The sequence below is a fragment of the Hyla sarda genome, chromosome 2 (assembly GCF_029499605.1).
Source record: "Hyla sarda isolate aHylSar1 chromosome 2, aHylSar1.hap1, whole genome shotgun sequence".
NCBI classification, from domain to species: domain Eukaryota; kingdom Metazoa; phylum Chordata; class Amphibia; order Anura; family Hylidae; genus Hyla; species Hyla sarda.
In genome coordinates this window covers 94,719,332-94,747,151 of record NC_079190.1, presented here as the reverse complement: position 1 = coordinate 94,747,151, position 27,820 = coordinate 94,719,332, and the positions used below count along the sequence as shown (strand labels likewise).

Below are 27,820 nucleotides of genomic sequence, written 5' to 3'. Positions count from 1 at the left end.
TTCACTTATTATTTTAAATAGTTCAGACAGTTACCCATGCGGCAGTATCAAATATGTAAAAGAAAAAAATTATTTAGTACATTTACATTTTTTTTTCTTAACCTTTTTTTTATATAGCACTCCTATACACGTGTATGTGCAGACTGCAGACCATTGCTTTTACAGACCCCTTTAGACAGCAGGGCCCCCCTTTTGACAGCAGGGCCGTCACCCTTAGACAGCAGGGCCCCCCTTTAGACCACAGCCCCCACCCTTGTAGACATCTCACCTGCAGCTGTCCTCTGTCGGGGGCTGCCGCTTCCCTACACAGTTCTCCCGTCCGCATCACGTTGTGCTATGGAAGACCATGTGACACACACGTCACTCTGCTTCCTCCGTAACGTTACGCCGGGCGCAGGGGAGGAGGTGGAGTGACGTGTATGTCACAATGGTCCTCCATAGCACAACGTGATGCGATCGGGAGAACGGGGCAGCGGAGTGGCAGCACCCGACAGAGGATAGCTGTAGGTGAGCGGTCTACAAGGGTGGGGGCGCCAGTCTAAAGGGGGGCCCTGCTGCCTTGCTCCTAGCTCGTTCGGGAAATCTCACCTCACACCGGCGGTGCGCTGATTGCACTAGGAGCCGGGCAGCGGCGGAGACATGTCGGCTTCATTTGTTCATTCACTGCCACTGACGGCAGTCAATGAATCATGCGATTATTCAATAACGAAAATAGTCAACAACGAATCCGTTATCGATTTAATCGATTACAGCGATTAATCGTTGCAGCCCTAGTTTGGAACATTTACTTCCAAATGCTGGCCAGTGGAGTACCCCTTCAAGAATACAAGCAAAAGAGGGTCTAACCCATACTACTTACCAAGATATACCTAATAAAAGTGGCCAACAAGTGGCGTATCTTCCCTATAACATTGAGCACAAATGCTTTAAATAAAAGAAATACTGGATAAGAGTATGCGGCAGAAGCTTACTGTAGGATCACCATCTGGAGTCTGTGTTTCTGTGCTCTGCGCTTTGTTATTCCACAAATCAGGCTCTTCCTTCTCTAGATTTACAGCATTTTCATCTTCTGTGCTCCGAGTTTCTGAAAAGGATTCAGATCCTGAAAATAAAAGTAACAATTGTCATTTTTGAAATCTCAGCTACGAATTAGAATTAAATCAGAGAAAAATGCACCGATCTGCCCAGCAATGCCATTGCTATTGAAAAAGAGGTAGCATGAGTACCTCGAAAACGCGTCTAGCCTCTATCACCTGTACCCTAATATTGGCAAAACCCGACAATCTTTACCATCATTCACTGGACCACGCTTCCGGGGTTGTACACATCCCGCTTGCCAGCTGACGTCTCCCAGTGAAAACCTTTTTCCGGCAACCAAGCTCCAGGGAAATTGCTGGTAAGAGGCACAGGGTGCCAAATCCCCAAATCCACTCAAAACTTTCCCTGTGCCGCTGGGGTAGAGTGGTCCACATTTGAGGGGCCTCCAGCGCTGCAGAACACAGCCTCATGCACCCAAAGGATTACAATTAAGAGACTCTCTATATCCCACTCACCAATCTCTATCCCTGTGCCGCCAGGGTAGAGTGGGATACACACAAGGAAACCCCAGTGCCGCAGAGCGCATTGATTTTAACCCCTTACCAACATGCTGCCCCATGCAGTATCCTGACCAGATACGAGCTATACAGAGACATCGCTACTCAAACTATTTAACTCTCACTGGGTTAGGATAAAGGCACCCAAAGCCAAATAGATAGATAAGTCCCTAGGTCAAGACAATTGTAACAAACTCTTAGACCATATAATCACCAATTAGCGGCAAGATACTAAAACCATAATTTTATTAAACTATTAAGAATAGAACATAATGTATGTGTTGATATAGGGGAAGGGTACAGGTGAATAACTACACTAGAAGCCCTACCTATCTAGGGAAGGCTCCTATAACTAAGTGTGGAATAGGGTAAGGAAACATAATACAAATTAGAATTTAAAGGAGTAGTCCGGCACGCACTTTTTTTTTCTTTTATCTCGTCCGGGCTGCAAAAATAAAAAGAAAACGCACTTTCTCTTACCTGCCAACGAGCCCCCGGAGCTCCGGTACAGGTGTTTCGGGTTGTCCCAGGGCTGTATTACTTCTTACTTCCTGTTAGCCCGGCACGTCACACGGAGCTTCAGCCTATCACCGGCCGCAGCGATGTCCCGCCTCGGCCAGTGATAGGCTGAAGCTCAGTGTGATGTGCCGGGCTAACAGGAAGTAAGAAGAATACAGCCCGGGGACCGAACACCTGTACCGGAGCTCCGGGGGCTCGTTGGCAGGTAAGAGAAAGTGTGTTTTCTTTTATTTTGCAGCCCGGACGAGATAAAAAGGAAAAAAAGTGGCGCGCCGGAGTACTCCTTTAATGTGAAAGAAGGCCTCTCTAGCCTTCCCTAGATAGTTTAGTTATTCACCTGTAACCCTATCCAAACACATACATTATGTTTTGTTCTTAATAGTTTAATAAAATTATGGTTTTAGTATCTTGCACCTAATTGGTGATTACATGGTCTAAGCGTTTGTTACTCAGACTATTTGTAATCAACCATACATCTATAAGCACTGCAGACTATTTGTAATCAACCATACATCTATAAGCACTGCAGACTATTTGTAATCAACCATACATCTATAAGCACTGCAGACTATTTGTAATCAACCATACATCTATAAGCACTGCAGACTATTTGTAATCAACCATACATCTATAAGCACTGCAGACTATTTGTAATCACCATACATTATAAGCACTGCAGACTATTTGTAATCAACCATACATCTATAAGCACTGCAGACTATTTGTAATCAACCATACATCTATAAGCACTGCAGACTATTTGTAATCAACCATACATCTATAAGCACTGCAGACTATTTGTAATCAACCATACATCTATAAGCACTGCAGGACTATTTGCCACATTGGGATACAAGCACTTTTATACCCTGAATATTATATGTCTATTTTTATTTTATTGTATGAATATTTTATACATTCACTACCTTGCTTATCGTGGTGAGTCCGATGTAAGGACACCACAAGCACTATCATTGTAATAATAAATTGTTTTAAATTAATTCACTGGATCTACATAATTTTTTACATATATATTTTATATGCACCCATTTATTGGTGACCATCAATCCCAGACTTGAGGAAAGTGTACCCCCACTTTATACACAGTTATGCTTTAAATGAGGAATTTGTCCTTCAGACAGGCCCTTTTAAATAAAGAGTATTTATAAGACATTCTTTCCAAGGAGATCCCTGGCATCTGATTGGCTGTTTGGGGCAGGATTGTTAATACAACATCTCTTTTAACCACCATGCAGTGTGGACATTAAAGGTGATATTCTTCAGGAGCATTAGACTAGAAAATCTTATAGATGCTATGTATAAGTAAGTCAGTCCTTTAAATAATAACTTTAAGCAATCTTTAACCCCTTCCCGCTATTGGACGTATGCATACGTCCAGGCGAACTACACGTTCGCGGTAAATGGACGTATGCATACGTCCAAGCGATCTCCTGCTCTGCCGCCGGTCCCGGCAGCATTAACCCCATAGATGCCGTGATCAGTTCTGATCATGGCATCTATGGTGTTTGCAGGGGGAGCGCTCTCCCCCTGCCCATCAACGGCGGCGCCGCGATAAAATAAGGGGGATCGAGGGTGTCCAAGACACCCTCGATCCCCCTTGAAGAGATGGGAGTGAGGTGGCAGGGTTGCCACCCCTCCTATCCCTGCTATTGATCGGCGGAGCGACCGACCAATAGCAGACTGGGGGCGGGGGGGGTTAAAGTTCGGTTCCCCCCCGCTATGCCCACCCATCGGTGTCCGGGCACAGCGGGGGGAACCGTGTAGTAGCGGCGGCGGCGGGCAGCGGCGGCCACTTACCCGGCGGCGGCTGTGATCATGGCGGCGGTGGAGGTGAGTATGGCGCCGCGTGTCCGGGAGTCTGTTGCCTAGCAACATCTGCAGGGCGACAGTTTAGAGAGTGGTCTCTAAACTGTGGCCCTCCAGATGTTGCAAAACTACAACTCCCACCATGCCTTGACAGCTGTTTGCTGTGTTGGCATGCTGAGATTTGTAGTTTTGCAAGATTTAGAGGGGTTCAGGCTAGAGATCACTGAGTGGTCTCTAAACTGTAGCCCTCCAAATGTTACAAAACTACAACTCCCAGCATGCCCAGACAGCAGTTTGCTGTCTTAACATGCTGAGATTTGTAGTTTTGCAACCACTGTCAGTGATCTCTAGCCTGAACCCCTCTAAATCTTGCAAAACTACAACTCCCAGCATTCAGGAACAGCAAAGGGCTGTCTCGGCATGCTGGGAGTTGTACTTGCGTGCCTCCAGCTGTTGCATAACTACATCTCCCAGCATTCCCTTTGGCAATCAGTACATGCTGAGAGTTGTAGTTTTGCAACAGCTGAAGGCACACTGGTTGGGAAATACCGAGTTAGGTAATAGGTTCTATTACCTAACTCAGTATTTTCCAACCAGTGTGACTCCAGCTGTTGCAAAACTACAACTCCCAGCATGCACGTTCTGTCAGTGCATGCTGGGAGTTGTACTTTTGCCCCCCAACCCCCCCACCCCCCACCTTTGTGAATGTACAGGTTACATTCACACTGGCGGCGGATTACAGTGAGTTCCCCGCTTCAAGTTTGAGCTGCAGTAGAGTAAAACACTACATATACACACGTACACTGCCCCCCCTACCACCCCACCTTCCCCCCCAATAAAAATGAAAAACGTATCCTACAGCAGTGTTTCCAAATCGGAGCCTCCAGCTGTTGCAAAACAAAAACTCCCAGCATTTCCGGACAGCCATTGACTGTCCAAGCATGCTGGGAGTTTAGCAACAGCTGGAGGCACCCTGTTTGGGAATCACTGGCGTAGAATACCCCTATGTCCGTCCACCCCTATGCAAATCCCTAATTTAGGCCTCAAATGCGCATGGCGCTCTCACTTTGGAGCCCTGTCGTATTTCAAGGCAACAGTTTAGGGCCACATATGGGGTATCGCCGTACTCGGGAGAAATTGCCTAACAAATTTTGGGGGGCTTTTTCTCCTTTTACCCCTTATGAAAAGGTAAAGTTGGGGTCTACACCAGCATGTTAGTGTAAAAAAACACATTTTTGTACACTAACATACTGGTGTTGCCCCAAACTTTAAAATTTCACAAGCGGTAAAAGAAAAAAAGCCTCCAAAATTTGTAACGCAATTTCTCCTGAGTACGGAGATACCCCATATGTGGGCGCAAAGTGTTCTGGGGACGCACAACAAGGCTCAGAAGGGAGAGTGCACCATGTAAATTTGAGGTCTAAATTGGTGATTTGCACAGGGGTGGCTGATTTTACAGCGGTTCTGACATAAGTGCAAAACAATAAATACCCACATGTGACCCCATTTTGGAAACTACACCCCTCACGGAATGAAATAAGGGGTACAGTGAGCATTTACACGAGATGGGGTGGGGTTACAAATTTTGGGGGGGTATTTTCTGCTATTATCCCTTGTAAAAATGTAAAATTTGGGGGAAAACAAGCATTTTAGTGTAATTTTTTTTTTACATATGCAAAAGTCGTGAAACACCTGTGGGGTATTAAGGTTCACTTTACCCCTTGTTATGTTCCCCAAGGGGTCTAGTTTCCAAAATGGTATGCCATGTGGTTTTTTTTTGCTGTTCTGGCACCATAGGGGCTTCCTAACTGCGGCATGCCCCCAGAGCAAAATTTGCTTCCAAAAAGCCAAATGTGACTCCTTCTCTTCTGAGACCTGTAGTGCGCCAGCAGAGCACTTTTCATCCCCATATTGGGTGTTTACTGAATCGGGAGAAATTGGGCTTCAAATTTTGGGGGTTATTTTCTGCTATTACCTTTTTTTTAAATGTAAAATTTTTGCTAAACCAAGCATTTTTGGTAAATTTTTTTTTATTTTTTTTACATATGCAAAAGTCGTGAAACACCTGTGGGGTATTAAGGTTCACTTTATCCCTTCTTACGTTCCTCAAGGGGTCTAGTTTCCAAAATGGTATGCCATGTGTTTTTTTTTTTTGCTGTCCTGGCACCATAGGGGCTTCCTAAATGCGACATGCCCCCCCCCCGAGCAAAATTTGCTCTCAAAAAGCCAAATATGACTCCTTCGCTTCTGAGCATTGTAGTTTGCTCGTAGTGCACTTCAGGTCAACTTATGGGGTACCTCCATACCCAGAAGAGATGGGGTTACAAATTTTGGGGGGTATTTTCTGCTATTAACCCTTGCAAAAATGTGAAATTTGGGGGGAAACACATTTTAGTGAAAATTTTTTTCTTTTTTTTACATATGCAAAAGTCATGAAACACCTGTGGGGTATTAAGGCTCACTTTATTCCTTGCTACGTTCCCCAAGGGGTCTAGTTTCCAAAATGGTATGCCATGTGTTTTTTTTTTGTTGCTGTTTTGGCACCATAGGGGCTTCCTAAATGCAACATGCCCCCCAAAAACCATTTCAGAAAAACGTACTCTCCAAAATCCCCTTGTCGCTCTTTCGCTTCTGAGCCCTCTACTGCGCCTGCCGAACACTTTACATAGACATATGAGGTATGTGCTTACTCGAGAGAAATTGGGCTACAAATTCAAGTATAAATTTTATCCTTTACCCCTTGTAAAAATTCAAAAATTGGGTCTACAAGAACATGCAAGTGTAAAAAATGAAGACTTTGAATTTTCTCCTTCACTTTGCTGCTTTTCCTGTGAAACACCTAAAGGGTTAAAACACTTACTGAATGTCATTTTGAATACTTTGGGGGGTGCAGTTTTTGTAATGGGGTCATTTATGGGGTATTTCTAATATGAAGACCCTTAACATCCACTTCAAACCTGAACTGGTCCATGAAAAATAGCGAGTTTGAAAATTTTGTGAAAAATTGTAAAATTGCTGCTGAACTTTGAAGCCCTCTGGTGTCTTCCAAAAGTAAAAACACGTAAATTTTATGATGCAAACAGAAAGTAGACATATTGTATATGTGAATCCAAAAAAAAAAAATATTTGGAATGTCCATTTTCCTTACAAGCAGAGAGCTTCAAAGTTAGAAAAATGCAAAATTTTCAATTTTTCATAAAATTTGGGGATTTTTCACCAAGAAAGGATGCAAGTTACCACAAAAATTTACCACTATGTTAAAGTAGAATATGTCACGAAAAAACAATCTCGGAATCAGATTAATAAGTAAAAGCATTCCAGAGTTATTAATGTTTAAAGTGACAGTGGTCAGATGTGCAAAAAAGGGCTGCATCCTAGAGGTGAAAATGGTCTGTGTCCTTAAGGGGTTAAAGCAGGGTTTCTCAGCCAGTGTGCCTGCAGCTGTTGCAAAAAAAAGGCTGTCCCAGCATGCTGGGAGTTGTAGTTTTTCAACAGCTGAAGGCACACTGGTTGGGAAACACTGCTTTAAAGAGGAGAGTTCTGACAAAGCTGCACTGGTCAATTAAAAGACCTTTTCTACATGTCATTGAGCAGAGCGTTACTTTCCCCATCTTTCTTATTAGTTTATTAGTATTAGGTAGGCCTCAAGCACATCACATTTATAGTCTCTACCTTGGTTATACATCGGAATACCATCAAGTAATTAAACTTCCACCACGGTGTGCCCATGGTATAGTCATAGGGTTGATAAATGTACACTACGTTTGGTCTTATTAAACCCATGACGTTGTCTGCAAACCCTTCTCATGATATTTCAATGTATATCTGAGGTGGAGACTAGAGATGAGTGAACTTACAGTAAATTTGATTCGTCACGAACTTCTCGGCTCGGCAGTTGATGACTTTTCCTGCATAAATTAGTTCAGCTTTCAGGCGCTCCGGTGGGCTGGAAAAGGTGGATACAGTCCTAGGAGACTCTTTCCTAGGACTGTATCCACCTTTTCCAGCCCACCGGTGCACCGGAAAGCTGAACTAATTTATGCAGGAAAAGTCCAACTGCCGAGCCGAGAAGTTCGTGACGAATCGAATTTACTGTAAGTTCACTCATCTATAGTGGAGACCTTTCATGTCAGTAAAGAGAGAACCAAACGTGTTACAGTGTCTGATTAGACTTCTAGCTTTAAAAAAAAAAAAATTATAATTAAAACACTAATAAACCAATTAGAACTCAAGCAACAAATATGACTATGAATAATTTATAATCTCTAAACAATCGGATTTAACACTCAATCTGTCAAGAATATACAGAAAAAATTGATATTGGTCTACCAGTATAATCAGAAAATTTAATTTGCAGACTAAAATTTAACTTTTAATAGGTACAACTAAAACTGTCCTCGAAAAACTGGACAGAAAACCACCACATGTGCAAAAATAGAAATTAATAGATTAAGCTCCAGGTAAATACAGCATAATAGCTGCGTACAAAAGATTGATATTAATTACCATTAAGTATCCGCCTGGCTAATTCTGACCCTTTCCCCATGGTTCGGGAGAGGTTCCAGGGTGGGACAACAGGAGGGGGTTGGCAAGGGAGCCTGTTACACACTATGCTACCCCTAGAAACCCTACCCCTAGGGGGGTGGGCGACCTAAAAAGGACGGTCCCGCGCAGGAACCTAGTCCCTGTTGTACTATAGACACCCTACAATAAACTCACTTACTTGCTAATGAACAAGATACTGACTACCTGCGGGGCCAATACCCTACTACTGATCTATGATTATAATCAGTCAAGGCAGGACAGTCAGAGCTGCAAGGAGAGTGATCCTTTTAACTAAGTATCGGTCAGGGTAATGGACAATATTGTATTCCCTTCCCCACACGGGTTATATACCCAGAACGTCACCTTTTGATATACAGACAACATCTACATACATGTAGCAGTAGGAGGATAGGGCACCATCAAAAACCCCCCCATACAATAGAAAGTATATATCAAACTATTAGCTGGATACTTATGGTTTTATGATCCAGAAGATACATGATTAACGTCTCGCCGCGTTTCTTAAGTCCCGTTCATCAGGAGACCGATAGGGATACAGATAGAGGATGAGGAGCACGCCATCCATATGCACCCTGCAGCGATGCGCGAGGGTTCTGTGCGGCTACCGATTTGGTGCATCGTGCGCCCTTAAATATCCGGTGAGCCGTATGTCAGCACACCTAATGCGGTTCACAGTGGAACGCATAATCGCGTCACTTCCGGTTTAGACGGAAATGACGTATCGCACTATGTACGAACTGTCAGAGAGAAGTATTCTCATCCTGGGTAAGTTAAGACTTATACTACAACTCTCTAACCGGTCCTAGATCAGGGGGCCGGTCCGACAAAGCTATACATATGACTCATCATAGTTCAGATGTATTATGAATCAACTATAGTGATATGGATAGGTCCACATTGATTACTTACTATTCTCATAGTCATCTGTTAATGTTATGCCGCAGAAATACTTCAGCGACATTATTATATTAGTTAGGCTAGAATTTAGAATAAAGCCACATTCTTGGTTTCTAAGGGAATCCTCCCTATATCCTAGATATTAGGTGTGCCTTCTTAATAATGGTACCTATATACATGTGAATGTCAGCGTTTTCTGCTGGCAACAAGATACAAAGAGATATTTTATTATTAAAAAAACGGCACTCTCTCGTGCCAAATGGGCAGGTTTCCATCATAGTTGGGGTCATTCTGAGAATTAATATATACAGGGTATGCCACTCAGGGGTATCAAAAGTTAGTAATTTTGTGTTGGATCTATATGAAGCATCCAAACGATAATGCCTCATTCAAGCCATAGGGTGAAAAAGATCTTATTTTATAGATCCACCGGAGTTCCTTTTGTAGAAGTATTTTATCAAAATCTCCTCCTCTTACTGGCGGGTGTACAACCTCCATTATGGTGAAGCAAAGAACATTGTCATCCCCTGCATGTTTGTCATGTATGTGACGCGCAATAGGGGTATTCCGATTGTGTCTTATATTTCCCATGTGTTCACCAATTCTTCTTCTAACCTCCCTAACCGTTTTCCCCACATAATCAAGGGGACAAGGGCATTGACAGAGATAGATCAGACCCTTCGTTTTACAGTTAGTTAGCTCTCTGGAGTAGAAGATTTCACCTGTAGATGAACATTTTCCATGTATTGGTGCGTCTCATCTGTGGACAGAAGGAGCACGTACCACATGGAAAGTTGCCAACCGTTGTTCGTTGAAGCCAAGTCCCTCGTGATTTGGGTCGGGAGTAATGGCTGTGAACCAGCCTGTCTTTCAAACTCCTCCCTTTTCGGAATGTAATGAGGGGACGATCAGCAATAAATTCACTTATGTGAGGATCAGCCCGCAAGATATCCCAATGTTTTGATAGTATGTCATATATAGTAGATGACCTATCATCATATGTTGCGATAATTCGCGTCTTTCTGTCCTCCTGTGACCACTAAAAACCAGCTAGGCAACCTCTCCACCACACTGTATAGAAAAGCCACAGCAACTAATTCACTTCTACATTGGTCGAGCTACCATCCTACATCTCTAAAAAGAGGAATTCCTAAGGGACAATACATTAGAGTGAGACGTAATTGCTCTTCCAATGAAGAGTTTTTCAAACAAGCCCATATCCTCAAGGACAGATTTAAAACAAGGGGGTATCCAGAGGATTGTCTACAGAAGGCATTTGGTCATGCTAGGAGTCTCCAGCGGGACAACCTACTGACCCCTAATAGGTCTAGACAGGAGGACAGAAAGACGCGAATTATCGCAACATATGATGATAGGTCATCTACTATATATGACATACTATCAAAACATTGGGATATCTTGCGGGCTGATCCTCACATAAGTGAATTTATTGCTGATCGTCCCCTCATTACATTCCGAAAAGGGAGGAGTTTGAAAGACAGGCTGGTTCACAGCCATTACTCCCGACCCAAATCACGAGGGACTTGGCTTCAACGAACAACGGTTGGCAACTTTCCATGTGGTACGTGCTCCTTCTGTCCACAGATGAGACGCACCAATACATGGAAAATGTTCATCTACAGGTGAAATCTTCTACTCCAGAGAGCTAACTAACTGTAAAACGAAGGGTCTGATCTATCTCTGTCAATGCCCTTGTCCCCTTGATTATGTGGGGAAAACGGTTAGGGAGGTTAGAAGAAGAATTGGTGAACACATGGGAAATATAAGACACAATCGGAATACCCCTATTGCGCGTCACATACATGACAAACATGCAGGGGATGACAATGTTCTTTGCTTCACCATAATGGAGGTTGTACACCCGCCAGTAAGAGGAGGAGATTTTGATAAAATACTTCTACAAAAGGAACTCCGGTGGATCTATAAAATAAGATCTTTTTCACCCTATGGCTTGAATGAGGCATTATCGTTTGGATGCTTCATATAGATCCAACACAAAATTACTAACTTTTGATACCCCTGAGTGGCATACCCTGTATATATTAATTCTCAGAATGACCCCAACTATGATGGAAACCTGCCCATTTGGCACGAGAGAGTGCCGTTTTTTTAATAATAAAATATCTCTTTGTATCTTGTTGCCAGCAGAAAACGCTGACATTCACATGTATATAGGTACCATTATTAAGAAGGCACACCTAATATCTAGGATATAGGGAGGATTCCCTTAGAAACCAAGAATGTGGCTTTATTCTAAATTCTAGCCTAACTAATATAATAATGTCGCTGAAGTATTTCTGCGGCATAACATTAACAGATGACTATGAGAATAGTAAGTAATCAATGTGGACCTATCCATATCACTATAGTTGATTCATAATACATCTGAACTATGATGAGTCATATGTATAGCTTTGTCGGACCGGCCCCCTGATCTAGGACCGGTTAGAGAGTTGTAGTATAAGTCTTAACTTACCCAGGATGAGAATACTTCTCTCTGACAGTTCGTACATAGTGCGATACGTCATTTCCGTCTAAACCGGAAGTGACGCGATTATGCGTTCCACTGTGAACCGCATTAGGTGTGCTGACATACGGCTCACCGGATATTTAAGGGCGCACGATGCACCAAATCGGTAGCCGCACAGAACCCTCGCGCATCGCTGCAGGGTGCATATGGATGGCGTGCTCCTCATCCTCTATCTGTATCCCTATCGGTCTCCTGATGAACGGGACTTAAGAAACGCGGCGAGACGTTAATCATGTATCTTCTGGATCATAAAACCATAAGTATCCAGCTAATAGTTTGATATATACTTTCTATTGTATGGGGGGGTTTTTGATGGTGCCCTATCCTCCTACTGCTACATGTATGTAGATGTTGTCTGTATATCAAAAGGTGACGTTCTGGGTATATAACCCGTGTGGGGAAGGGAATACAATATTGTCCATTACCCTGACCGATACTTAGTTAAAAGGATCACTCTCCTTGCAGCTCTGACTGTCCTGCCTTGACTGATTATAATCATAGATCAGTAGTAGGGTATTGGCCCCGCAGGTAGTCAGTATCTTGTTCATTAGCAAGTAAGTGAGTTTATTGTAGGGTGTCTATAGTACAACAGGGACTAGGTTCCTGCGCGGGACCGTCCTTTTTAGGACGCCCACCCCGCCTAGGGGTAGGGTTTCTAGGGGTAGCATAGTGTGTAACAGGCTCCCTTGCCAACCCCCTCCTGTTGTCCCACCCTGGAACCTCTCCCGAACCATGGGGAAAGGGTCAGAATTAGCCAGGCGGATACTTAATGGTAATTAATATCAATCTTTTGTACGCAGCTATTATGCTGTATTTACCTGGAGCTTAATCTATTAATTTCTATTTTTGCACATGTGGTGGTTTTCTGTCCAGTTTTTCGAGGACAGTTTTAGTTGTACCTATTAAAAGTAACATTTTAGTCTACAAATTAAATTTTCCAATCTGTCAAGAAGCATTAAAAAGGCACTCAGACCCCTTCCAGCTCTAGCCTACTTGTTCACTAGATAGAATGCTGCAGAAGATAGACTGTCTGCCAAAACCAGGAGTGGACTCAAACAGCAGTAGGTGAATCCATACAATTGATGCACTCACCAGGTCTTTAGGGAAGTCACTTGCTCTTTATTGCATGTAGATGTACAACGATGGCATTAATGCAGGGAGAGCGGACAGATGGAACGAAGTGGGGAAAATGGATGGGCGACGGTCCGTTATCGCGCTTGCGGGGCCTGACGAAGTGCGCAAGCGTGATAACGGACTGTCGCCCATCCATGTTCCCCACTTCGTTCCATCTGTCCGCTCTCCCTGCATTGAAGGGGTTATCCAAAAAGTTTTTATACATATATATTAGGGATCGACCGATATCGGTTTTTTAGGGCCGATACCGATAATCGGTGGAGGTTAGGGCCGATAGCCAATAACTTATACCGATATTCCGGTATAAGTTATCGGCTATTTATCCCCCCTCAACACCGCTGCAGTGCATTGATTTAAAGCGGGCGCTTTAAATCAATGCACTGCAGTGGCTTTTGCGGTGCCATAGGCCGCCACCGCCACCCGCTTCTCTCCCCCTACCTGTCAGGTTTGTCCGGGCCATCCATCCTTCCTGTAGTGTCCGGGGGCGTTTCGGGCTGTCCTTCTCCACTCCGGGCAGGCTCCGGCCTAGTACGCTGCATAGACGCCGCTGCGCAGTGACACCCGTGCGCAGCGACACTCCTGACGTCACAGGGTAGCAGCATCTATGCAGCTACTAGGCCGGAGCCTGCCCGGAGTGGAGAAGATGACCGCCGGAGAAGAAGGACAGCCCGGACCGGTTCACCCTTCACCCGGAACACCCCCGGACACTACAGGAAGGATGGATGGCCCGGACCACCCCCATTACGGGTAAGTTTAATTTTTTTATTGACTCGGAGGGTGGGGGAGGGGCCCGACCGGTATAGCGGTATGGACAAAAATCCATACCGGTTTACCGCCCAGCACTACGGTGGGGGGTGCGACGCGGTGCGGTGGGTCGGGGGGGCAGTCGCGGGGCATTATCGGCTTATCGGCAAGGTAATTGCCGATATCGTCAATGCAGGGAGAGCAGACAGCCAGTTGAGAGAAAGAGATACTGGCTCCAGAAAGTTAAACAGATTTGTAAATTACTTCTATTTAAAAAACCTTAATCCTTTAAGTACTTAGGAGCTGCTCAAGTTGAGTTGATCTTTTCTGTCTAAGTCCTCTCTGATGACACCTGTCTCGGGAACCGCCCAGTTTCGAAGCAAGTCCCCATAGCAAACCTCTCCTACTTGGTGCAGTTCCTGAGACAAGCAGAGAGCACTGTTTCCAGACAGAAAAAAACAACTCAACTTCAGCAGCTGATAATTATTGAAAGGATTAAGATTTTTTAATAGAAGTAATTTACAAACCTGTTTAACTTTATGGAGCCAGTTGCTATAATAAAAAAAAAAGTTTTATCCTGGAATACCGCTTTAAAGATATATATCAACTGGCTCCGGAAAGTTAAACAGATTTGTAAATTACTTCTATTAAAAAATCTTAATCCTTCCAATAGTTATTAGCCTGTGAAGTTTTCTGTCTAACTGCTCAATGATGATGTCACGTCCCGGGAGCTGTGCATGATGGGAGAATATCCCCATAGGAACTGCACAGCTTCCGGGACATGAGTCATCAGAGAGCAGTTAGACAGAAAACAACAACTCAACTTCAGAAGCTAATAACTATTGGAAGGATTAAGATTTTTTAATAGAAGTAATTTCCAAATCTGTTTAACTTTCTGGAGCCAGTTGATATATATATAAAAAAAGTTTTGGCCTGGAATACCCCTTTAATGCCATCGTTGTACATCTACATGCAATAAAGAGCAAGTGACTTCCCTAAAGACCTGGTGAGTGCATAATTTCTATATATCTTGCTTGGAACCTACCTTGAACTGTTTCATGATAGCACCGGGAGGGTCTCGTAGCCATATTAGCCTAGCGGATGCACTACAGTTTGTGGAATAGCAGTGCCGGGTATCTTTGAGACTGGACTGTGAATCCATATAATTATTGGCAGCAGTTATACTCCTACTTAACCTCTTATGTGCAGGGAGAAAAGGAGACAGACTGAAGCTGTATCTCATATGGTTTTGTATAGTGTGGGTTAGTGGACATAAGAAATTCTGTCACTGGTCACCTGTCGCACTTATATAGGACACAGAACAAGAGCAGGGATTTAGGCAGCATTAGAAAATCATATTCGCATTAAAGGGGTACTCCCGTGGAAATGTTTTTTTTTTTTTGTTTTTTTTTAAACAACTGGTGCCAGAAAGTTAAACAGATTTGTAAATTACTTCTATTAAAAATCTTAATCCTTCCAGTAATTTTTAGGGGCTGTATACTAAAAAGAAATCCAAAAAGAAATGCATTTCCTGTGATGTCCTGACCACAGTGCTCTCTGCTCCTCTGCTGTCCATTTTAGGAACTGTCCAGAGAAGCACATGTTTGCTATGGGGATTTTCTCCAGTTCCTAAAATGGACAGCAGAGGTCAGCAGAGAGCACTGTGGTCAGGACATCACAGGAAATGCATTTCTTTTTGGATTTCTCTTTAGTATAAAGCCCCTAAAAAGTACTGGAAGGATTAAGATTTTTTAATAGAAGTGATTTACAAATCTGTTTATCTTTCTGGCACCAGTTGATTTAAAAAAATATTTTTTTTTTCCATGGGAGTACCCCTTTAAGAACATGTGAAACTTCAACCTCTCCCTCCCCTCATCTCCAGCAATCAGATATATAAAGAGAAGACACATGCAATTGTTTCCTGTGGTTTTGGGCGCTTTTAAATTGCACCAATAAAGCTGTGGACATTAAATCTCAATTCACTGTGCAATGTGCATTGTACGTGGCACCAGTAAAACCTAGAGTACACCACACAAATGCACAAGAAATATTTACTGTCCATAACTTTAATGGTGCCTTTCACAAGCACCCAAAAACCACTGGATACAAGCGATGGCTTCTACAGTAAAATAAAGTTGCTAATTTAACATTGTACCTTAGTACATGGCGCCCCTACATACCAGTCTCCACTTGCTGATGCTCCTCTTTGGTTTCTGTGGTCTCCTGAGGTTTTCCTTGATCTAAAGATCCTGCACTTTTGGGAGCCATTGATTTAAGATCAAGGGTTTTCAGTTCTTCAGAAAGTTCCTCCACTATTCGCTTTGTGTCATCTGTAAATGAAATGCAACGTGCAGCAATATCAATACCGGAACTCGGTTAATAATAGTCTCCACAACGAAATAGATAACATACACCAAGTACTTGTCTCTATGCCATGATGTCTGAAAGTTATACCAGGGCAGATTATATCTTGGGTTAAATTTAAGATGATGGTGAATGATTAGTGTACTCATCTTTAAACTTTGGTTGTGTTTACTGAAGGGGTGTTCTCACATAGGTCATTTTTGGCATATTCACAGGAAGCTGAAAACAATTGAATCTGTCATTTACCTAGTGTGTTCTACTGTGTTGAATTAGAACAGGATTTTGTGTTACCCACTGTAAAATCCTCTTCTTGCCAAGTTCAATAGGGGACACATAAGACCATGGGTATAGGCTGCTGCCACTAGAAGGGGACTCTAAGCATATATACATAGAGAGATATATATATATATATATATATATATATATATATCTCTAACACACACACACAGTAGTGCACCTAAATTTCTGTATTGTATTCTAATTGTTACACATCCACACTGTTTATCTGGTGTAGGATTCTATTGTGGCACTTGTAGTCCGCTGCAGGCATCCTCCATTGTATGCATTTTATGCTGGGGATCGCCCCTAGCAACGGACTACAAGCGCAGGATCTGCTCCCCAGTATATATGCACAACTGCATTTGGAGTTCAGCACCTCCTGCCATTTGAGACCACGTCTTTGAAACGCCCAGTTTAGAAGAGGTTTGCTATGGGGATTTGCTTCTAAACTGGGCATTTCCCGAGACACGTGTCATCAGAGAGAATTTAGACAGAAAAGAACAACCTTAACTTCAGAAGCTCATAAGTACTGAAAGGATTAATATTTTTTAATAGAAGTAATTTACAAATCTGTTTAACTTTCTGGAGCCAATTGATATATAAAAAAAAGTTTTTTTTCCTGGATAACCCCTTTAAGGTCCACCTGTGAGGCTGGCAACATATCAGCCAACTTGGGTGGGGCTCATAGCCTTCCTCCCATTGTATGTGTGCTCAGCCACACTGGAGGTAACTGGGAGGAGGACCTAATGCTGCTGTAATTGCCCACTGGCCCCTGGTTTTGCTTATCACACACAGGTAGGTTTAGTGTTAGGTCCCATGCCACTTGGGAAACCTTGGCGTTGGTGTGCGGGCTCAGGTAGGTACCTCATATAAGGTTAAAATTGAGACATTCGCCAGTGTATCATCAGTGTTGAGGGTTAGCCGATATCACTGAATACATCTACCACAGCAGTGCACCAAAATTCTTTATATATATATATATATATATATATATATATATATATATATATATACACATATATACATATACATATATACATATACATATGCAAAGTCCTCAAATCACAGCACCAACAGGTCAAGGATCTTCATAAACTGGTTTCTTTATTCAGCCCCAATATTGGGGCTGAATAAAGAAACCAGTTTATGAAGATCCTTGACCTGTCGGTGCTGTGATTTGTGGACTTTGCTTGTATTTATCCTGGCTGGCTGCCTGGGTATTCACATGCACTGAGGTCGGTCCCCGTTGCTGTCTCATACCACTTCCTATATCTATCTATCTATCAATCTACAAAAGATAAGTTGGCCAGCACTATTGATTCCAAACTATTATATGGACCTGGGTTACAGGTGCAGGCTGCTGGGCTAAATATACAGCAACAGAAGAATACAGCAGCACACTGCTAGCACAAAGATATAGATAAAAACATGAGTATTTAGATACAACATGAACAGCTATACAGCTATAGTGCAATAAATGGAAATATAAAATTATTAAGTTATGAAATAGTGAGGTACTTAGGCAATTTGGCGCCAAATAGCTTGGACCGTTCCACCACGGTAAGGTATCTATATACTCATGTTTTTATCTATATCTTTGTGCTAGCAGTGTGCTGCTGTATTCTTCTGTTGCTGTATATTTAGCCCAGCAGCCTGCACCTGTAAGCCAGGTCCATATAATAGTTTGGAATCAATAGTGCTGGCCAACTTATCCTTTGTTTGTATTTCACATATGGGGGAGTGGCTACCTCCATGTTGGCTCTTGCACCCCAGGTGTATATAAGGTGTCTTGGATGTTTCAGATCCTGCAATGCCTGCTGAACTGTTCACACAGAGGCATATTCATAGTGTAGGGTCCGTCCCAATGAGGTCAACTTACCGTGGTGGGACGGTCCAAGCTATTTGGCCGCCAAATTGCAAGCTAAGTACCTCGCTATTTCATAACTTCATAATTTTATATTTCCATTTATTGTACTATAGCTGTTCATGTTGTATCTATATACTCATGTTTTTATCTATATCTTTGTGCTAGCAGTGTGCTGCTGTATTCTTCTGTTGCTATCTATCTACACACACACACTTTTTTATTGAAGAATAATGAATGAAGAGCAACCAGGAGAAGCCAAGGGAGGGTATACAGTAAACCCAGGACCAGAGAGAAAAAAATTAATCAAACAGAACACTAGAAAGTGCCAAAAGCTAAAGCAGTGTTTCCCAACCAGGGTGCCTCCAGCTGTTGCAAAACTACAACTCCGGGCATGCTGGGAGTTGTAGTTTTGCAACAGCTGAAGGTACCCTGGTTGGGAAACACTGAGCTAGAGGAAGAGTGGAAGCTGTGTACCCAAATGAACTTGGTGAGAAAAAGGTTTTCACTGAGAGTACTCATAAAATCCTGTTTTCTCATTTGTGTCATTGGAGTACACAGAAGACCATGAAAGATCCCAAAGCAATCCCCAAGGGTAGAAACAAAAACCGGACAACCGACCATCTTTCTACTGCTGTCTGCAGAACCTTCCAACTGATAAACAGAAAAAAAAGGATTGCACCTTATAAAGCAGAGAAGGTCTGGTTAAACTAGGCAGTGGTCTTTCCCCCCCAGCGGTGAGGACCTCACAGTTCTGAGGGAATTTTCTGCGAGACCCGCCTGTCCTGAGAGAGATGAGCGGTGCAGATAATCATCTCAATGGACAAAAATGGTAAACTGGTAGAGCGCTAAACCTGTGGGTAGAGACCACAAGTCACCTTTGGATGTCACAGAGGACGTGTGCTGGGATGGAAAGGACCCACACAGGTCATTAACCCAGGCAGGAATAACAAAGTAACGTCACCAATAAAAAGTGACATGCAACAAAAAAGAAGTTATGCGCCAAAGGCGGAAATAGAGATTAGCAGCAAAAAGGGGAAAATTAGGAGCAAGAAGGAAAAAGAAAAAGGAAGGTTGTCTGTCTCTGAAACACACAAAGTGCATGAGGTAATGTAGCTGCACATAACCGTGCAGCAGTGACAGGCAACACCATGTTCTCACCTAAGGAAGGGAGGTAAAGTCATTGGGGACCACAACAATTGTGGGAAGGGGATATTGTGAGTGGTTGATGGTTGTGAGAACAGAAAAGCAATGTCTGGTACACTGTATAACCAGAGTGAGCACCTACATAAACAGTTACACCCCCTTTTGTTTCTTGTCCCCTCCCATGGTCTTCTGTGCCCCCAATAACATCAGAGAAAACTTATGTTTTAAAATAAACCTGCTTTACACTAGTATCTTATCAGCAGACAGCCAAAACGCATATTACCAGCACATAGCGGACTTCATCCAGTGGCTCTAGATCGGTGTTTCCCAACTAGTGTGCCTCCAGCCATTGCAAAACTACAACTCCCAGCATTGCAAAACTACAACTCCCACCATGCCCGGACAGCCTTTGGCTATCCGGGCATGCTGGGAGTTGTAGTTTTGTAACAGCCGGAGGCACCCTCATTGGGAAACACTGTTCTAGATGGTTAGCCACCAGCTATCATCAGGTACTCCGGGGAAAAACTTTTTTTTTTTTTTTAATCAACTGGTGCCAGAAAGTTAAACAGATTTGTAAATTACTTCTATTAAAAAAAAAAATCTTAATCCTTCCTGTACATTTTAGCTGCTGAATACTACAGCGGAAATTCTTTTCTTTTTGAAACACAGAGCTCGCTGCTGACATCATAACCACAGTGCTCTCTGCTGACATCTCTGTCCATTTTAGGAACTGTCCAGAACAGCATATATGTTTGCTATGGGGATTTCCTTTTACTCTGGACAGTTCCTAAAATGGACAGAGATGTCAGCAGAGAGCACTGTGCTCATGATGTCAGCAGAGAGCTCCGTTTTTCAAACGGAAAATAATTTCCACTGTAGTATTCAGCAGCTAACAAGTACAGGAAGGATTATTAAGATTTTTTTTTTAATAGAAGTAATTTACAAATCTGTTTAACTTTCTGGCACCAGTTGATTTAAAAAAAAAAAAAAAAAAAAAAAAAAAAGAAGGTTTTCACCGGAGTACCCCTTTAACTAACCTAGTATGACATGTGACTGGTGGTCAGCCTGTCCTTATATACAAGAAAATGTATAGTCTATAGTCAGCTTTAGCAAAGGATCTGTATTATTGGGACAGCTAAGTAAAGGTTGATATTTTTAAAGGGCATATAGAGCTATATTTAGGGGGAGATTTATCAAAACCTTTGCAGGAAAAAAGTTGACCAATTGCCCATAGCAACCAGATTGCTGCTTAAATTTTTTTTCATAAGCCTTTTCAAAAATAAAATACCGTATATACTCGAGTATAAGCCGACCCGAGTATAAGCCGAGACCCCTAATTTCAACCCAAAATCCCAGGAAAAGTTATTGACTCGAGTATAAGCCTAGGGTGGGAAATACCTCATCCCCCCCTGTCATCATCCAGACCCGTCATTAACATCCTCATCATCCCCTTGTCATCATCCCACACATCCCCCCTTCATCATCCCCTTGTCATCATCCCACACATCCCCCCTTCATCATCCCCTTGTCATCATCCCACACATCCCCTTATCATCCCACACATCCCCCCTTCATCATCCCCTTGTCATCATCCCACACATCCCCCCTTCATCATCCCCTTGTCATCATCCCACACATCCCCCCTTCATCATCCCCTTGTCATCATCCCACACATCCCCTTATCATCCCACACATCCCCCCTTCATCATCCCCTTGTCATCATCCCACACATCCCCTTATCATCCCACACATCCCCCCTTCATCATCCCCTTGTAATCATCCCACACCCCCCCCCTTCATCATCCCCACCCCCCTTCATCATCCCCACCCCCCCCCCCCCCTTCATCATCCTCTTCTCATCATTCGCCCTCAGTGGTCTTCAACCTGCGGACCTCCAGAGGTTTCAAAACTACAACTCCCAGCAAGCCCGGGCAGCCATCGGCTGTCCGGGCTTGCTGGGAGTTGTAGTTTTGAAACCTCCGGAGGTCCGCAGGTTGAAGACCACTGCGGCCTTCAACCTGCGGACCTCCAGAGGTTTCAAAACTACAACTCCCAGCAAGCCCGGGCAGCCATCGGCTGTCCGGGCTTGCTGGGAGTTATAGTTTTGAAACCTCCGGAGGTCCGCAGGTTGAAGACCACTGCGGCCTTCAACATCATCCAGCCCCCTCTCACCCCCTTTAGTTCTGAGTACTCACCTCCGCTCGGCGCTGGTCCGGTCCTGCAGGGCTGTCCGGAGAGGAGGTGGTCCGGTGAGGAGGTGGTCCGGGCTGCTATCTTCACCGGGGGCGCCTCTTCTCCGTGCTTCCGGCCCGGAATAGAGGCGTTGCCTTGACAATGACGCATAAGTACGTTGGCAATGAACGCACCTCTGCATCGTTGTCACGGCAACGTGACTATTCTGAGGCCGGGCCCGAAGCGCTTAGAAGAGGCCTCCCCGGTGAAGATAGCAGCCCGGAACCACTATGCCACCGGACCACCTCCTCTCCGGACAGCCCTGCAGGACCGGACCAGCGCCGAGCGGAGGTGAGTACTCAGAACTAAAGGGGGTGAGAGGGGGCTGGATGATGTTGAAGGCCGCAGTGGTCTTCAACCTGCGCACCTCCGGAGGTTTCAAAACTACAACTCCCAGCAAGCCCGGACAGCCGATGGCTGCCCGGGCTTGCTGGGAGATGTAGTTTTGAAACCTCTGGAAGTCCGCAGGTTGAAGACCACTGCGGGTGGGGGAGTTCACTCGAGTATAAGCCGAGGGGGGTGTTTTCAGCACGAAAAATCGTGCTGAAAAACTCGGCTTATACTCGAGTATATACGGTAATGGATCTGATTGGTTGCCATGTGCAACATTTCCTCTGCACAGATTTTGATAAATCTCCCCCATAGTGTCAGTAAAAAAAAAGGTCTAAGGCTCCTTTCACACCACCGATTTCGCCCGGTAGGTGACATCCGTTAGGAAGACAGCGGGAGAAAAATTTGTGCATGTGTCGTCTTTTCCCTCCCTCTATCAACGGCCGCAATATCAGGGGGTTATAATGGATGTTAGAGGAATCCTATTCAAGCGAATGGGATCCACTTTGCCCGTTATGACTCCCGAAATGCGCAGTTACAATAACGGACGTTAAGTGCGGTCGAAGTGAAAAAAAAATAATTAAAAAAAAAACAAAAAAAAAAAAAACATCTCCTTAACAACGCAGGACATATATTTACATCCTGCTCCAACTCCAGCGATATAACGCGTCATATCGGGTCATTCCCAGCGGCTAATACCGGACATGCCCATATTAACCCTTCAGAAGTTGACTGCTGTCTCTGAAGTGAAATCGAAAGCATCCCGGCAGCTCAGTCGGGCTGTTTGGGACTGCCGCGGTGAAATCGCAGCTTCCAGAACAGCTTGCAGGACACGAGGAGGATCCCTACCTGCCTCCTCGCTGTCCGATCGCCGAATGACTGCTCCGTGCCTGAGATCCAGGCAGGAGCAGTCGAGCAGCGATAACACTGATCAATGCCATGCTACTACATGGCAGTGATCAGTGTAGGAAATCAGTATGTGCATTGTTATTAAAAGGGTTAATAAATGTGATTTAACCCCTTCCCTAATAAAAGTCAAAATCACTCCCCTTTTCCCCTAAAAAAAAAAAAATATGTAAATAAAAATAAATAAACATATGTGGTATCGCCACGTGCGTAAATGTCCAAACTATAAAAATATATAGTTAATTAAACAGCACGGTCAATGGCGTACGGGCAAAAAAAATTCCAAAGTCCAAAATAGCATATTTTTTTGTCACTTTTTATACCATTAAAAAATAAATAAAAAGCGATCAAAAAGTCTGATCAAAACAAAAATGGTACCGATAAAAACTTCAGATCACGGCACAAAAAAATGAGCCCCCATACATCCCTCTATTTGAAAAAATAAAATAAAAAAGTTAGAGGCCGGAAGATGACATTTTTAAATGTATACATTTTCCTGCATGTAGTTATTTTTTCCAGAAGTACGACAAAAAAAAACCTACATATATTTACGGTGGCTGAAATTTGTTATTGTTGCTACTTGTTGAAAACTAATAAAAAAAATAAAATTAAAATAAATCAAACCTATATAAGGCAGGGTTCACACTACGGTTTGTAACTACGGTTCCCGTATACGGCTGGGAGGGGTGGGCGGGGCTTAATCGCGGCGCCCCCACTCAGCCGTATTCGGGAACCGTAGTTAATGTATGTCTATGAGCCGACCGGAGTGAACCGCAGCCTCCGGTCCGCTGCTTTTTCGGCCGTAAGCGGTTTCCCGACCGCAGGCAAAAACGTGGTCGACCCAAATACGGCTGAGTGCGGGCGCCGCGGTTAAGCCCCGCCCACCCCTCCTCCCAGCCGTATACGGGAACCGTAGTTACAAACCGTAGTGTGAACCCTGCCTAAGTAGGATATCATTTTAATCGTATGGACCTACAGAATAAAGATCAGGTGTCATTGTTACCGAAAAATGTACTACGTAGAAACGGATGCCCCCAAAATTTACAAAATGGCATCTTCTCTTCAATTTTGTCGCACAATTTTTTTTTTCCATTTCGCCGTGGATTTTTGGATAAAATGACTGATGTCACTGCACAGTAGAATTGGTGGCATAAAAAAATAAGCCATCATATGGATTTTTAGGTGGAAAATTGAAAGGGTTATGATTTTTAAAAAGGTAAGGAGGAAAAATGAAAAAGCAAAAACTGAAAAACGCAGAGTCCATAAGAGGTGAACGTCTGTTTGTAACGGAGCCACTTTCAAAGTGTGAAAGTAGCCTTATTTACATAAGTATTTATTCACAGTAGCCATAATGCAATCAGTCGCAAAGCATCACCGAACATGTCATCCTTTACTTTACTGCAAATAGAGTATAAATAAAGATGTAATCTTCAAAAGATAAAAAACAAACAGTGATATACTTACACACTTGTGCTTTTACATACTCTACATACTGCTCAGGGCTTAGTGCAGGATGGCATTTTATAGGCTGCGGCGTGCCAGTGGAAGGAGGGCGCAGGAAGGGATGATTGCAGATGCGGGTGGTGTGAATGGTGAGCACGTAAGTACAAGACTGCGGTTCATCCACACGAGCGATATAGTCTCCTGAACCTTCTTCGCACACAAACTGCAATGATCAATTTATACATCAGATCAAACAACTCTTCAACCAAATCAGGTGACATTAATACATCCGCACGACTCTATATAGAATTGGTATATGTATAAAAAAAAAAAAAAAAACATTTATTAATACAACGTATCGTCCTACCAAAAGACACATTTGCTCATTGATCAGCACTGCTGGCCTACAACATTGGCAAGGCCAACATCTGCATAGTCAGAATACTTTATTTAGCAAATTAAGTTTGGCATGTATCAACAGGCCCCTGTTTACCCAATGAAGGCCAAAAAGGAACCTATGGGTGACCGATGCCACTGTATGCCTATACCGGGGCATTAGTTAGTGGCACATGTCAGGAAATTCTGCAGACACATACCATCGACATGCAATGCAAAGTCTAGTGTGAGTAGAGTCAGATATGTTCTCCGTGTGAGCCTCCTCCAATATAAAAACTTATTTATTGACTAAAAGTATGGTCCACATTAGAGATGAGCGAACTTACAGTAAATTCGATTCGTCACGAACTTCTCGGCTCGGCAGTTGATGAATTTTCCTGCATAAATTAGTTCAGCATTCAGGTGCTCCCGTGGGCTGGAAAAGGTGGATACAGTCCTAGGAGACTCTTTCCTAGGACTGTATCCACCTTTTCTAGCCCACCGGAGCACCTGAATGCTGAACTAATTTATGCAGGAAAAGTCAGCAACCGCCGAGCTGAGAAGTTCGTGATGAATCGAATTTACTGTAAGTTCGCTCATCTCTAGTCCACATCAAAGCAGTTGGCTAATTTTACATTGGTGCCATATCCTAGTCGTATGCCACCAATGTCTATCCCAGTGTTTCCCAAACAGGATGCCTCCAGCTGTTGCAAAACTACAAATCCCTGCATGTCTGGACAGCCTTCGGCTGTCCAGACATGCAGGGATTTGTAGTTTTGCAACAGCTGGAGGCACATAGGTTGTGATAGACTGGTCTTTCCTGAGACAACTGTATCAAATAGGGGATACCTAGACTTTAAAAATTGAGGGAATATGTTCTGAATAGGCCATAAACATTAGATCAGCCGGGGTCTGACTCCCCGCACCACCAACAATTCGCTGTTTACAGGAGCCATGGCGCTTCAATGTTTACCTCTGCATGTGCTATTGGTAGTGGTGGTGCAAGGTTCTGCAGAAGCAAAATGTTAGAAGCTTATTTGTAGTTAAGCATACAAGCTTATTCAGAACCCCACCTGATACAAAACAACTGAGAAAAACTGGGATTGACTCACAAGATGAAGTTTAACTTTTAATACGAAGTTACTTATAAAATCACATAACCCTGGACAAACAAGTGTGTATACTTAAAAAGGCACCGTCATTGTTAAAAACTTTTGCAGGACTATATTGCAGGACTCCTAATATGACATTTCACAATCTACACCTGTGAAAAAATTTTTTTTAACTTTTCACCTGAAATTCAAGCTCAAAATAGCCACCACTATGGGTCGCCTGTCTTTTAGCCAGACAACCTAGTCTAGATTTTACAGCATACTGGATACCGGCCGTAAAGCATACCAGTATCCAGTATAGGAGATTTCTATTGTGTATGCAAAACTTCAGATAAAGGATGTGTGGACATGCTGGGAGCTGTAGTTTTACAACAGCTGGAGGCAACACTGCTCTAACACAGTTATTTACAAACATTGCAGCTTCAGTTGTTACTAAACTACAACTCCCAGCATGCTTAAATAGTCAAAGCTTTCTCGGACTCCTGAATGACAAAGAAGTTGATCAGACATTCAGGAGTCTGTGAAAGATGAATGACACACATAGTGACAGCTATGCTGATTAGCATCCAGCTTTACTAGGAGAAGATAAAACAGATAGAACATGTATTCATAAAAATGCTGTACTTTTATCTAAAAAATCCTTGCACTAATTTTATAAAGATCTATTCTTATATTTATACATTTTATCCTGTGATGAATTCACCATAATGTCTTCTGATAACTGCAGGCAAGCTTCAGGTATCTTCCTCTGACACATGACACAGCATAAAACCAGAGAGGAAAGGGTTACAGAGTAGAGAGTACTGATTGGCTGACTGCCCAGCCTTGCTCCTGTGAGGGAGACAGACTGACACGCCCCCTCCAGCCTGCACAATGAAAAAGTAACTCACCAGCAGATAAATGCTTATATCTCTGGATATATAGGTCCAAGACGCAAAAAAATTATATGCACATGATCAGGATTGGGTCCTGAGTAACATGTCACTTTTTTTCTTTTTTTGCACTACGACAGGTTTAATGAATACCTGCAGTCACAAAATAACAATCTCACAGGATTGATAGCGTTTTCCCCACCTCTAGGATTAGCCCTATTGCACCTACATACAGTCATGGCCGTAAATGTTGGCACCCCTGAAATTTTTCAAGAAAAAAGGATTGCAGTAACACACGTTTGGTTATACACATGTTTATTCCCTTTGTGTGTATTGGAACTAAACCAAAAAAGGGAGGAAAAAAAGCAAATTGGACATAATATCACACCAAACTCCAAATATGGGCTGGACAAAATATTGGCACCCTTTGAAAATTGTGGAAAATGTATATTGTTTCAAGCATGTGATGCTCCTTTAAACTCACCTGGGGCAAGTAACAGGTGTGGGCAATATAAAAATCACACCTGAAAGCAGATAAAAAGGAGAGAAGTTCACTTAGTCTTTGCATTGTGTGTCTGTGTGCGCCACACTAAGCATGGACAACAGAAAGAGGAGAAGAGAACTGTCTGAGGACTTGAGAACCAAAATTGTGGAAAAATATCAACAATCTCAAGGTTACAAGTCCATCTCCAGAGATCTAGATTTGCCTTTGTCCACAGTGCGCAACATTAATCAAGAAGTTTGCAACCCATGGAACTGTAGCTAATCGCCCTGGGCGTGGACGGAAGAGAAAAATTGATGAAAGGTGTCAACGCAGGATAGTCCGGATGGTGGATAAGCAGCCCCAAACAAGTTCCAAAGATATTCAAGCTGTCCTGCAGGCTCAGGGAGCATCAGTGTCCACGTGAACTATCCGTCAGCATTTAAATTAAATGAAACGCTATGGCAGGAGACCCAGGAGGACCCCACTGCTGACACAGAGACATAAAAAAAGTAAGACTACATTTTTCCAAAATGAACTTGAGTAAGCCAAAATCCTTCTGGGAAAAAGTCTTGTGGACAGA

The 27,820-nt window shown here is 43.2% G+C and overlaps 1 protein-coding gene across 1 annotated transcript in view; it reads right to left on the bottom strand.

The window, feature by feature from the left end:
* Positions 1–27,820, bottom strand: part of OS9 (OS9 endoplasmic reticulum lectin) — a 78,447-nt gene that overhangs the window by 27,515 nt on the left and 23,112 nt on the right. Inside the window, exons 6-9 of the mRNA XM_056562591.1 lie at positions 24,419–24,620; positions 16,014–16,163; positions 972–1,102; position 252 (exon numbers count right to left, since the gene is read on the bottom strand). Coding sequence (XP_056418566.1) covers position 252; positions 972–1,102; positions 16,014–16,163; positions 24,419–24,620 — 484 coding nt within the window. The remainder of the gene's footprint in view (positions 1–251; positions 253–971; positions 1,103–16,013; positions 16,164–24,418; positions 24,621–27,820) is intronic.